Source organism: Tetrao urogallus, assembly GCF_951394365.1.
Source record: "Tetrao urogallus genome assembly, chromosome: 4".
In the NCBI taxonomy this organism is placed as follows: Eukaryota; Metazoa; Chordata; class Aves; order Galliformes; family Phasianidae; genus Tetrao; species Tetrao urogallus.
Genome location: NC_136817.1, coordinates 15915052 through 15929788, shown reverse-complemented (window position 1 = coordinate 15929788; position 14737 = coordinate 15915052). Strand labels below are relative to the sequence as shown.

The window sequence follows — 14737 nt, the reverse complement described above, 5'->3', positions numbered from 1 at the left end:
GCTAAGCTCAGAACAGCCACTGGCAATATAGCTCACATCATTCTTCTCCAGTGGCTCAGACGTTTTCCAAAGGAGCCACACTGACGGACACCTTTCATGTTCATTGTTCCCACAGCCGAGATCCCCATCCCAGATGCCAAAAAGCAGAAGATGAGACAGAAGCACCAGACTAAAACACCAACACATATCCTTAAGTTTGAAATAACCATTAAATAACTTGAAATGGGATATGCTACGCTCAGTTAAAGCTAAAATGAGAAAATACAAAACCAAAAATAGATTTCCCTATCTACCCGATAGGTGTAATTTACAATAAGACAGCAAAATTAAAAAAAAAAAAAAACCACCAAAAAAAAAAAACCACCAAAAAAAAAAAACCACCAAAAAAAACAAAACAAACAAAAAAAACAAAACAAACAAAAAAAACTAAAAAAAAAAACTAAAACTAAAAAAAAAAACTAAAACTAAAAAAAAACTAAAACTAAAAAAAAAAACTAAAACTAAAAAAAAAAAAACTAAAACTAAAACAAAAAAACTAAAACTAAAACAAAAAAAAAACTAAAACAAAAAAAAAACTAAAACAAAAAAAAACTAAAACTAAAAAAAAAAAAAAACTAAAACTAAAAAAAAAAAAAACTAAAACTAAAAAAAAAAAAACTAAAACTGAAAAAAAAAAAACTAAAAAAAAAGGCAGCATTTCAGAAGGCTGAGTGACAAGTAGCCTCCAGGAGCTCTCGGTTCCTCCAGGAGCTTCAGCATGTTCAGCAGTCCCCAGTATAAGCTAAAGCACATAGGAATCTAACACCAGGCTCCTAACATTGAATGTATCAGCCTAGATGTATAATTCATTGTCACATGCATTTTTAAACACAGCATGCAAAATGATTTCAGGGAATATTAAAAATATGAAAATTGGATCTTTTCCTCTTAATATATTTTTGATTAGTCAGAAGTTACTTAAGGGGAACCCCTCTGGGGAGTTACGTAGCTTCTCCATATTCCCTCTCCAGGCACTCCTGTACCTGAAGATGAATTGCTACCTTTTGTGTCTTCAGCTCACCCCATGCTGAGGACAGCACTTGCTCGTGTGCAGAACGTTTTACAGCCATCTGCTGGAGAAATGACATCACTACCAAGCAAGAGAATTTAGCTCTAACAATGGCTACACTATTGTCAGCCATTTCAAGAACAAGCTCTTTGCTCTAAGCCACAGCTAGGTTCGGGGGAAATGAACTATTGCACATCACCTCACCCCACAGCAAAGCCGATACATTACGCCGCGTTCATAAACCCTATGTCCATGAATGAACTGGAATTTCTGTCACACCCCAAAACATTTGTGCACACGTGCCCTTTTCTCCAGCTTACAGATGAAAAGTTGTCTCCAGCTTGAGGATAAAAAGTTGAAATAAAGCTGTGCTTAGTAATAACACGCCACAAACTGTGCAACTCATATTTGACAAGGCCTTCCTTTTTGGCACTCTTGTTTGTTGGTTTGTCCACACTGTGCTGTTCCACAAGACTTAAAAGAATCATGTCCTTTTTTTTATTTATTAAAAAAAGTAGTTCTTGTAAAAGTACGTGGTCCATGGTAGAAAAGGATATGTGCCTTGTTCACTTCAGTAACGTGTTCTTGCCAAATGAGAGGAGGAAACTGATATTAACACCTTTCCAGCAGCTCTTCTGTATCACTCACTACTCCATTACCTGCAGGGTACCAGTACCCAGTCAGTCACACAGCAACTACCAAGTAGAATTTGCCAAAGTCTAGGAATAGGTATCACACGGAGACAAGCTTTTCCCCTCCCTAGACTGTCAGACAGATCATTATGTCCCCTCAGCAGAGAAATCCTTCATTAGATGGTCATGATGTTAAACAGATCGAGTGCAGAGAGACCAAGAGGAGGTTTCAAGAATTCTGAGGAGTCACTGTCTGATTTTTATAATGTCTCTCTCCCTGCTGCTGTAGAAACAGAGAGCACGAAGACAAAGCTATCGGGCTCGCAATTGTTCAAGTTCATTAGCTGGTGCCCTTTCACGAGCACTGAGTAATACAGGCAGGGCCTGTGCTGGTGGTCTGCTCATCATGTGAAGAAGCATTCCAGAAACAGGGAAAAGGAGCACTTCTGACACAACAGCTTTCTTCTGCATCTCTTTAAGCACTTCTAAAAGCATTAATTAATTAAATATCCCAGAGCCCTTGTGAGATAAGTGCATCTCAATTTTCTTGATGAGTAAGCTTGGATATGCAGATTATAAGCGGCTACCCCAAGTTATTCAGCAACTCGTAAGAGCTTTGAAAATAAAACCCAGGAGATGTTGTTTCAAACCCACTCCTTTAACATTTGACAACATATTCCTTTATTCTCACTTGCACAGATGCCTCTACTGTTTGAGTTAATAGCTTTTTTCCTGGACAGTGCTCCCATGTTGTTTTGATGTCTTTTCAATTTGATCAGCTGTACTCTGCCCCTTTAATAAGCATTTTTAAATCTATTTTTTCTAATGTTTGCATTACTTCATTTTTAACAGCACGCTTATAAAACATCTTATCCATGCTCACTGGACAGCCTTGCTGACAGGCTGTATCCTGTGTCAATATCCAACTGCACACTCAGCTGCACAGAAGAGAGTTCTATGCCTGTTGAGGTTCTGGCTCTTTCCGCACTGAAATTCCCTCCTGGATGTGAACAACAGTGATTTCTCTTCATTTCTCTACATTAATTTTTAATCACAGCCCCTTCTTTACCACTGCTGATTGAACTCCCTATCACATGTAATGGCCTTTCTTGTAATATTCATTCATTTAAAATATGTATGCTGATGCCATATCTTATTTTTCAAGGGCAGCTTTTTTAAAGGCTAGTAGAAAAGAAATAACTATTACACAGACACTACGCTATGTTAAAAGCATATTTGACCACCAGGGCAGGGCTAAAGTGTTCTGTTCCGTTAAAAAAAAAAGCCAAAGTTAAACATGTATTGCACAGTATCAAGTAAAATTAACTTACCACTGAACTGAACAACAGATTTCCTACTCAATGCAAAGGAAAACAAAGTTATCACATTATTTTACTGAACGTGTCAAATATATTTTTAGAGACAAGCTAAAAGAAAAGAGGGTGACAGTAGTGCAGACAGATTTTATAGCAAATACTCAAGGGAGGACCTGGGTTTAAATATTCCAGCACTGCAGAACTCAATAATCGAAAGGTCAAAAGTAGAGAAGCCCTGAAATCAACCTCATATTTGAGCAAAATGGAATTAGGCTGAAGACATTATGAGTTTTAGAGAGGAAGAAAGGAAATGGCATTTTGCTTAAGCTGCTGTGGAAGCTCACATACACAGAAGAGTCAACATACCAAAGCATTTTAGCCTAGCATGCATTTTTCCTGGTTTTGAATTAAGAGAAGGAACCATATTGATTTTTAGCATAGCCGTTTACTTACAAGTAAGATTGAACTGCTTTCTTTTGTTGAAGTTAATGGGTTTCAAATCAGTGCATCTCTCACCCACCTTTTGGTAGGCAATTTTGCCCAATGTATCCAGGACAGCACTTCCACTCCAGCGATGTTACTATTTTATGTTCAACTCTATAGGCTTGGTGTGTTGTTGTCTGGGACCTGTAAAACAAAACTACTTTAAACTTGTTTTATGTAATGGTACAGGAGATGTAGGATCCACCTACACCTACGTTATGGTTTTTTTCATGTTTCCTCTCATTAACAGCTTGAAACTAAAAATGAAGCCTAGCTACGAGCTGGTGTTTCAACACCAATCGGAGTGTTAGTACTGCAACCTCCAAATAACCCAAATAGACAAAACTTTCCTTTAAGATCTGTTTAGCGCTGTCAGGTTTCTTCCTTGAATGTATCACCCAGGAATTAAATATTATTAACTGTTATTACAATTAATAACTACTAAGCTGGACAGAGCGATTCTAATATACAATTATGGAATCACATTTCCTTTGAAATCAATAACAAAAAATATTTCTGATGAATTTATGCTAAACCGGACCATATTAAGTACATACTGGAAGCCTCTTGTTTCTGATTCAACTCATATCCTGGGTAGTATCAAGAGAAAAGTGATTAGCAGGTCAAGGGAAGCGATTCTGCCCATCTGCTCTTGTGAGACCTCATGTGGAGTACTGTGTCCAGCAGGACGGACATAGAGCTGTTGGAGCAGGTCCAAAGGAGGGCCACAAAAATGACCAGAGGGCTGCAGAAACTCCCCTACACAATAGGCTGAGAGACCTGGGGTTCTTCAACTTCAAGAAGAGAAAGTTCTGGAGCTCCTTATAGCAGCCTTCCAGTACTTGAATAGGGCCTAGGAAAGCTAGAGATGGACTGAGGGGAAATATCTTCAAATTGGAAGAGGGTAGATTTAGACTAGAAATCAGGAAGAACTTCTTTACTGTGAAGGTGATGAGACACTGGCACAGGCTGCCCAGCAAGTTTGTGGATGCCTTCTCCCTGTAAGCATTCAAGGCCAGATTGGATGGGGCTGTGAGCAACCTGGTCTACGAGACATATCCCTACCTATAGCACAGGTGGGAACTAGATGGCCCTACAGGTCCCTTCCAACCCAAACCACTCTTTCGAAATATTTGTAGAATCACGAAGATTATAGACTTATAAATCTGATAAAACATTAAAATTTCCAGTCTGTAAGTTGAAGCAAGCAGGGTATAGCCACGCAATCGTGATACCTCAGTTCTTACAGTTAAAGTAGGTAACCACACAATCAGTAGCAATTTTGTGTTCTAACACATTCTGTATGCCCCTCACTTCTTTACTCCATCACTTCTAATACCTCTCTGAAATTAAGTCATTTTAGAATGAATACACATCAAAAGAGCATACTGAAGAAACGTGCTAATGTACGTCTATTTGCTTCTCTTAAATATAATGATTGAATAAAGAAGAATTTCAGATAGTTCTGCTGGTTGCTAAACACTACCATTAAAACACTTTAGAGCTCAGAAAAAAACAAAGAATCCTTCCAGACACATAATCCCTGTCAAAATCACTTCAGAAAGGGGGAAAATTTGAAAAATGTCAGACCAAATAAATACACTCCCAAACAATTTAAAAATATATATATACATATCCTTGTTTTACACAGGAGTTAATCTTGTCAGCCTTTCATAAGGAATGCAATACCATATATTAAAATGTATAGCAGAATTGCGTGTTTTTGAACTGCTTTGCCTCTGAGAAAAGAACTTTCCAGTAGTAAGAACTCACTAAAAATCAAGGTGAACTGAAATCAAGCTTGGTCCTCTCAATTATTTCACCGTGTTTGTGTTCTTACTTGGCAATAAAACTGCCTTGTTCTATATTAGCATAACCAGTTCCTGAAAGAACTCATAAAAACGAAGTGTCCATGAAAGGAGTTAATCAGGAAGAGATACTGCAGAAATAGCTTTCCATATAGACAAGCCCCAGAAGTATATATAGCAAACTAAATTACATGAGCAGCCCAAGGAAATCATTAAAATGAAAAAAATAAGTAAAAATCAGAGTTACTGCAAATCTATCAGATTGAATAAGAAAAAAAGCTGCCAACACTGCAACCACAGGGCTTACCCCACAATTTTGATATACAATTAATTATGTTTTAGTCTCTCCTCATCCTAAGGATATTTCTGTTTCAGGATTCACCGCAAAGTTTAAGTAAGCTCTGCCCTACCATCTAGAGGACAATTCTCAGAAGAAACTGACTTGTGTGAAGCTTCCAAAATTTTACAGGGGAGAAACGCGTTATAATCTTTGTTTTGCAAGTTCTTTTTCAAGCTGCCATTCTCCAGGCCCATGTATTAAAATCCAATTTCAGTTACTATTAAAATCTGATGTTTGGAGAATACAGTCACTGAAACCACAAAGGACAATCTGAATATGTTCAGAGTTTTTACTTACAAATTGTATCCGGGCCAATAACTTTTCTAGTTTTGCTGCCTGGCCAACATAGTTGTGACAGAAGTAAGAACCCAGAAGAGATAATAACAAAAATATTTATGCTATTCGGAGAAAGCTTTTTGCCCCAGTAACACAATGCACAAGCTTGGAAAACTGCACAAAAAGGATTTTCTTTCTCACATGAGCTTTAAAGACCTACAATTTCTCTTAAAGTAATTCAGAAGAAGCACGGATTAGAGAATAGGTACCAGAGTCAGGGTATGCCAAGCATGTATAGTGAAACTGAAGGACAGTTCAAACCACAGGTTTTTTTATACTCGCTAAGAGATCTGGAAACATACTAATTTGCTCCCTCAATATGTTATTTTGCTTGTTTGTTTTCTGAAGTTATGGTTATATTCATTACACAGCTGGTGACAATTAGAGTATTCATTCCTCCTACTTCTACACACCTCTGAGCACAGGATCCAATAAGCCAAGTGCAAGGCTTTGCCCGGCCAGATGAGAAGGTTTCCAGGTTGTCCACTACAACTGTTGGTAAGAGCCTCGTATGGATATAAGCACACCAGTTTCTGTAAGAGATAGAAAGCAGACAATTGAAATACAAATAACATTCTGCACAATATAATGAGATATGATACTTCACAGGAATATCAATTAGAGATAGGATTAAGTTACGTAAACATAACTTCCCTCAGACTACCAGTACAGTTTTGGGCAAGTTACTTACTCCTTCTGCTTCATCTGTCCATTAACAACAAAGAAAACAAGCAGTTATTTCTCAACCACTACATTTATTTAGATATACCCATTTTTTTTTCCTTTGTAAATGTTTATGTAGTACCAAATACAAAGAAGTCTATCTCACCAGCAGTGATCATAGATCTTAAAATACTCCTGCATTTCAGATCATAGAAACTCTCTCCAGAAGTAAAAGGATTGTTCAACGCAGCTTTTAATCGCCAACAGGTTTCATCTTAAGATGAGATATTTTTAGTCTTCCTTTCTTCCCCCGGAAATAAGTTGAGCACACATAAATAGTGTTTTTCAGTGCAGTTTGAGGTCCAAGCCATACAAAATCATAATATGCCATAGTCCTGCTCCTGGCTATGCCACTGGCTTTTTCCTCCCCTCCTCTCCTTGGAAAGAAGTCCTATGTGAAATAATCCAACTGTTAGCTGCAGAGCAGGAAGTGGGAGAAAGTGAATGTAAGGCTACATTCCTTTAAAAGTAGTACCAGGTGGTTGGAAGAAACTGTTTACATCCAAATTGAAAAACAGGTATATTGGTAGAAGATACAAAAGGAAAACGAATTTAATCGAAATTATCAATTGCATGATGGCTCAGGATGAATTTGTACAGTGAAATCACGTCTGAAATCTAACAGCACTCTTTGAATCAGAAGTATGTAGACAAATTTCAGAGGCTTTTACCAAGGTCACTCAGCAAGTGCTAAGCTGAAAAAAAAGGATGTCACATATTGAGAACACATGTCCTGTTACAGATTTTTATAAGGCATTCAAACAGAAAAGCAAAAGACTAGTTAGATTTCTCAAGAAATATTATCAGCACAAACTCCCATGGATACGTAGTAGACATTACATGCATCAAGGAGTTGACTGCTGATTAGAGAGATGAGAGTTAAAAGTACACAAAATTGCATAGTTCCAGAAACCTGAAGTTTTCTATAAGAATATAATTAGGTAATCAAGCTGAAGCTGATTATGAAGAACAGTATGAATCTCATCATATTTAATTTCCAAATAGTTAAGTGTCAAAAAGATCTCTTGTATTACATGGTCAGCCATAAATAAATACAAGCTCAAGTTGCCAGGGCCTCAAGTTGTGCCCAGAAAGGGTTAGGTGGGATATCAGGAAAAACTTCTTTACAGAAAGAGCAGTTAAGCACTGGAATAGGCTCCCCAGGGAGGTGATTGAGTCAACATTCCTGAATGCATTTAAAAGCCATTTGGATGCGGTACTCAGAGACATGATTTAGCAGAGGGTTGTTAGAGTTAGGGTAGCGTGGTTAGGTTGTGGTTGGACTCAATAGTCTTTCTCTTTTTAAACATCTTTCCCAACCCAGAGCAATTCAATGATTCTATGAATCTCATATTTATGAGGTAAGTTTACTATCAGAGAATCACAGAATGGCTTAGGTTGGAAGAGAATTTAAAGACTGTGGGAATACAAGAGAGAAAATTCACAGCAAAAGCCGCGGAGCAAGATAAACAGCATGAGAAAGCAATGCTGAGAACCAAGGACACCTCCAGAAGAAAAGAAAAACAAAGTCAAGTACGCTGCGTGATGGCTGCGTGGTAACAACCTGGATTGGAGGAAAGGTGCGTGGCCAGGAGCCGCTCATGGCTCTGATTGGATTGCACGGTTAAGGAGTGCTTGAGGAATGTTTTGTTGACATGTAAAGGCGGGTGAGAAAGTTAGAAAACTTGCGAATGTATACGAAGGATGGGTGTGAGAACCTGTAATAAGCCATTCGGATTGTTCTCATCCAAGTCCGTGCATCAGACGCTGCAAGCGGAGCCCACTGCATGGAGCAAAACGAGCCGAGGCTGAGCGAACCCGCTCCGGCAGCGCTGCCCGACTGAACTCCGGGGAGATCGTTTCCTGCGTGCTCGCACCGCTCAGCAGGATAGAATGTGAGCAGTCGAGAGCTACGGGGAGCTCACCAACGAAGGAGCAACAAAAATCTCGAAGCATTACAGGTAATTTTAATATGCCAGAATCGACCTGTATCTAGCTCAGCATTAGTTACTTTTCTTAACTGGATAAGGAAAAATGTCCTCGACTTTCCAGAAACTGGGTTATCTTTTGATGGGGAGCTTTGGAACAAAATCTGCACAAAACTCTGGGAGGCTTCTACTACTACAGACCAAGCGGCTACTAAACTTTTACCTGATTGGCACCAAATATCGGAAGCGCTCAAACAAATCCGACAACAAAGGGCAAACCCTCGACTGTTCCCCATCGCGCTCCCCCCCCATCCCCGCCTTTGCCCCTCGGCAAGGGTAGCAGCTCCTGCCCGGACCCGATCCGCGGCTCCAACCCCATCCCCGGCCGGGGAGACGGAAAGTCGCAACCCGCCACCGCTCTGCCGCCCATCGCACCCCTCCTCCTCCTCGCCCCTCGCCGCGACGCTCCCACGCTCCCACCCTCCGCACCCCCCCCCGTCGCTCTCCGGACCGCTGCCGCCCTCCGCATCTCCGACTTCGCTTGCCGTTCTGCCTCTGCTGTCCGCATGTAACTTGGTTAAAGTCAAGGATGGACCGAAACCAAAGGATTTTTGTGAACCCGGTCCAGTAGACCCGAAGGACAAAGAGAACTCCTGATGTTCCCTCCTGATGACTGTTTGAAGGGGACTGGGAGGGAAAACGTGGCTGCTTCTACAGCATACTGCAGTGCTTTAGAGCAGTGCAGAAAAGAAGCAATATCACGGGGTGATGCTGATATGTTACAAGCCTTTCCTATGGCATATCATGCAAATCAGTCCCCCCTATGGGAATCCCTCCCTTATGAGGCAGTGAAAGAGCTAAGAAACTCACTGAGGGATTATGGAACTCAGTCCACCTTTACACACAATCTTTTGGTTGCCATCACTGACAGTTATGTTCTGACCCCTTACGACTGGAAAATTTTGTTAAGAACAGTTCTGTCTCCCATACAATACACTTTGTTTATGACTGAATACCGAGACAGGCTGCCATCCAGGCTATGAGTAATTCAGTTAACTTAAATCCTATTGGCATAGAGGAGCTCTTGGGGGAATGGGCTTGGGCAGCACCTCAGGCCCAGGCACAGATGGATAGGCAGTGCCTTGAACAAGTTAAGATTTCAGTGTTGCATGCTATCCATTGGATACCTGACACTTATTCATCTAATGCCTCATTTATATCAATTAAGCTGGGGACTGCTGAGCCCTACATTAAATTTCTCGACCACTTACAAAATATGCCAGAGAGACAAGTGGAAAGTCAAACTGCCCAGGATATTTTGTTTAAGCAGTTTGCAGTAGAAAACGCAAGTGTGAATTGTCAGAAGGTTTTACAGTCCTTGAAGAACACAGATCCATCCGTTACTGACATGATTAAAGCCTGTCAAGTTGTAGACAAAGCAAGTCACAAAATGGCCTTGTTAGCAGACATGCTGGCATCCCAAATCAATGTAGGAACAGCTCAAAAAATGAAGTGTTACTATCATGGAAATCCTAGCCATGTACAAAAGGACTGTAAAAAGTCTAGACAAGCAAATAAAAACGCATATGCTTTTCCAGCTCGACCCTGTCCCCGGTGCGGGAAGGGGCTACATTGGGCAAGGGAATGCTGATCTAAACTCCCTGTTGCTGCACAGCCCTTTTATCTACTGGGAAATGGGAAGAACAGTACAAGACCACATGCTATGACAACAAATACAGTCCCAAATCACCTGGCCACTGCCTGTCCAGCTCACTCAGACCAGCCACTGCAAGCAGTGCAGGAGTGGACTTGGCCACCACCCAGTCAGCGACACTGACTGATAACACCATGACCCTTATTCTAGTGGATATAATGGACCCTGCTGGGGACAGCGTAGCACTCTCTTGTTAGGACATTCTTCTGTTACACAGATGGGACTTTTTGTTTTTCTGGGAGTCATAGATGCTGACTACATTGAGGAAATTAATATAATAGCATGGACACCCTCCCATACACCCCCCCGCTTTATTCTGATAGGCCATAAAATAGCATAGCTAGCCCCTTTTCATTCTATAGCCAAACCTGGCATCAGGGACTGGACCAGTGGATTTGGGAGCATGGACAAACCTGCTGTGGTATGGATTACACAAATGTAAAAAGAAAACTATACTACCACATACGGCCAACAGTTATTAAGCCTCCTGGATACCAGAGCCAATGTTACCATCATGAAGCCAAGTGAACGGCCCTCTGAAGGGGCACTAAGAAACCCTGATTCTGCTATTACAGAAGTTGGGGGTGTGCAGCAGCCCAAACAAAGTGCCCAAAATTTATTTTTTGAAGGGCCTGATAATCACATTGTTCACGCTGCTCCTTACATCTTGCTGGCTCCCTGTACTCTGTGGGGTCACGATCTTTCGTTGTCAAAGGGACATGATTTTGCAAATGCGTTTTCAATACAAGCCATTGATGGGTGGCAACCTATACCCCTAGCTCGGAAGAAGAGCAACCTGTTTGGGTAGATCAGTGGCCCTTAACAAAGGAAAAGCCATTACATTTCCATGAACTAGTTCAGCTGGCTGCTGGTCATATGGTGCCTACTACCAGCCTTGGTGTATAATCAATGAATATTAAGATGTTATAATTATGAAATAAACAAAAGAGTTTGACAAAGCAGACTACGATAACAAAAAGGGAATAAATAGAAGGCTTACCCCTATCCTGGGCTCACTCACAAAACTCCAGCAGAGCCGATCTCCAGAAGAGATCCTTCCCCACTGGTAGCCAGCTCTTAAATAGGTCTATGAGGGGGGCAGCCAGGCTCCACCCCTTCTGGCAGCACAGGTGAATTGCCTTCACCTGTGCTCCTCTGGCTGACTCATGGCTCGCCTCAGGTGATCAATCAGAGGTTCAGGCCGTGACTCAGCAGTTTCAATACACTTGAGTATCACTACTTAAGAGGTACACCCTCTATTCCAACAAAGAGACTGAAATCTAACCTCTAAAAGACAATTAACACCAACAGCAATACAATGCTTAGACTCTGTAATAACATCAGTACAACATCAACACAGCCATCACATTTGCTTATCACTTACAGTATCTCTTGAAATAATATCAAACTCCTACCACCCATAGAGTTTGTTATGTTAATGGCATATCTCAAGAAAAATCCTCTCATCATCCTTGAATGGATACTGTTACCACATACATATTAAAAACCATTACATCATGAGTGGAGACGTTTGCAATGCTAATAAATACAGTGAGGTCGGCATTGCCTATAAATTCTATGAGCTTTTGACTCTGATTGCATCTACCCGCTACTAAAAAAGATTCACATTGAATGCTTGAGCATTTGGTCACTTCACAAACTGCTGTAGCTGACTGTACTGGAAAACTTCCACTCATCCCCCAGACATCAGCTACTGCATAATTTGTGTTATCTATCCTTTACTAGAAATGTTTCACTTTCACATGTTCCAATACCTAATGCTGTTACTGTATTTACAGATGGCTCCATCAGGACACACCAAGCAGTGCTTCTCTGGCGTGTGACTGCTAAATGAAAGCAGTCAGATGTGCATATTGTTGACGGATGACCTCAAGTTGTATAACTTGCTGTGGTAGCTTGAGCTTCTCAAATTTCTGCAGAACAAAAACTTTACATGCTAACTGACTCTTTGTATGTTACAGGTATCATTCAGCTGATGGAAGGGTTTTTCTTAAGGAATTTAACAACCCTGCCTTTTTTGCACAGCTCAAGCAAATTTTAGATTATGTCTCTCGCTATACTCTTCCTTATTTTATTATGCATGTTCAATCACACACTGCATTGCCTGATCCATTAAGTGAGGGCAACCATAATGCTGATCAAGCCACAATCACCTTTTCTAGCCCTCAGTTATTTCAACAAGCGCAATTCTTCCATCAACTTATTGCATCAGAATAGGAGAGCCTTGCAAAAACCAATTCCAATTGACAGTGAATCATGCCTATAACATCATTCTAAAATGCCCAGACTGCCAGGCAATTGTCTTTTTGCCTCAAACAGGGAGGAATCCCCGTGGCACAGTACCTGTTGAACTCTGGTAAACAGATGTCACTCATGCTCATGAATCTGGCCATCTAAAATAAAAGCACATAACCACAGACTTTTCTTAAATGTTTACCACAGAGCATACAGGTGAATACAGCCACAATGCCCATAAACACTAGTTATTCTCTTATGCTGCTATAGGGATCCCACTTTCAACCACAACAGATAATGGAACTGCTTATAGTTTTAAGGCCACTCTAATTTTCCTCCAAGAATGGGTGGCTAGACATGCTACAGGCATTCCTCATTCTCCCAGTGAGGGAGCATATCATAGAATATGCTCGTCAAACATTAAATGTACCTTAATAAACAAAAAAGAAGAAATACTGGAGACACACCACAAGAAAGATTTTGTAAAGCTTTGCTTGAGGCTAAGTATTTTGAATCATGAACATACAGACACAACTCAAGTAACCACCATTTTAGAGGCACCCCAATGCTCAAGGAACAGCCAGTGGCTAACGTTTAGAACGTGGCCACACAGCATTGGGAAGGTCCCTTACCATTGGTAAAACAGTGTCATGGATACGCTTGTGTTTCCACTGGGACTAGCCCTACGTGGGTTACAACGTGATACATTCAGCTTCATCTCAAAGCAGAAAAGAGCATCCAGCCTTCATAATGACTGGGATTGTGTGCTTCTTACTTCTTGGTATTGTTTTGCAATTTGTTGTATTACAGATAACTTATGGGTGCCATAGCAAATTACAAAGAATGACTGGATTATGATTGCCCACTGGAAGGTATCACAATAACAACCTTGGTAATGGTACGACAAAAGTGGGCAATTTTCCCGTGTTACCAAAGCAGCCTCAAGAATTAGAATTATTAGGCATGATCTGTGTTGCTGCGTGCTTCTTCCTTTATTTTAGCTGTAGATCAAATGTAAATTGAACAGCACTTGATGTTATCAGTGATGGAATCTATGAGAATAGCTCTTTTAGTATAATTTTAACCTCTCATTATCAGTAATGCTTGGTTAAGATGCTATTCGTCTATCAAGTAGCCTTTTCTTAAATTGAAGAGACTAAACCTGGAAAGGAATCCCTGATAAAGGGATGACCCTGCATTATAGAACGATCAATTATCTTTCATCCCACTGATCAGGATTTTAAATACTTGGCCATACGTCACTTGAGACAAAGGCACATGGTATCTTACTGGGATTCAATATACGAATTTAATATAGAAATTCCAGAATACTGCCCAATAGATCTTTTGGTTCACCAGTCCCTTCAGTTGGAACCTACATCAGGGACCTAAATGCCCCTGACAGAAGAACGATCTTGCAATGGAACAAAATATTCTGGTAGTTTTAAGGGAATCGATATTTGTGGCTATAGCTGCAAATGCTTTGTTTTATAGAGATAGCTAATCTTGGTAGCTTATTTTGTTTTTCAAGCAGGTTTTCCATTCGGGGTCTGTAGCACCTAGTGGTCATACAGATGCAGTGTGCTGTAGTAGGTGACTGCGAGACACCCCTCGGGAACGGAAAAAACCCTTCAGACCCCTGGAAGAGCAGGAGAGAGTCTGTAATGGATGAGATAGGAAAAGTGCCATTTGAAGCAGGGGACACCCTGCTGGCACTACCTATTGCATCCACTGCCAGCACGTCCCTCCTCTCTCCTTTCTGGCAGTTTGCCTTCTCTCAGGGGTCAATAAGTAACAGTGCACTTGCTCAGGGACTTTGTTTCCCTCTTAGGGGATTATCTAAAACGGATGCTTGTGCATGTGTGTGAACATGCATTTGAAAACTCAAACTCATAAACCTCTGAGCTGCTGAGTGCTTAGTTTTCTCATCTCTGCTCCTGAGACATCCTGTCTTTCAGGTCCAAACATACTGTGAAAGAGCACTGCTCAAGCTTTGGCCACGCTCACCAAGTTAGGATGCTAGCTGGCTGAAAAACAACACCACTAGTGATGCTCTAGCAATTCTATCCAACAGGCAACATTACAGAGTTGTTTGGCCATTGATTTTCTACTATTAGCCCAAAGGCATGGTTGTGAAGACTTTGAAGGTATGT

General features: G+C 40.7%; 1 protein-coding gene across 1 annotated transcript in view; it reads right to left on the bottom strand.

Annotated features, from left to right (window-relative positions):
• MMRN1 (multimerin 1) overlaps nucleotides 1–14737 on the bottom strand; it is a gene marked incomplete at both ends in the record, with an annotated part of 48103 nt that overhangs the window by 18682 nt on the left and 14684 nt on the right. Inside the window, 2 exons of the mRNA XM_079534215.1 lie at nucleotides 3517–3623; nucleotides 6377–6496. Coding sequence (XP_079390341.1) covers nucleotides 3517–3623; nucleotides 6377–6496 — 227 coding nt within the window. The remainder of the gene's footprint in view (nucleotides 1–3516; nucleotides 3624–6376; nucleotides 6497–14737) is intronic.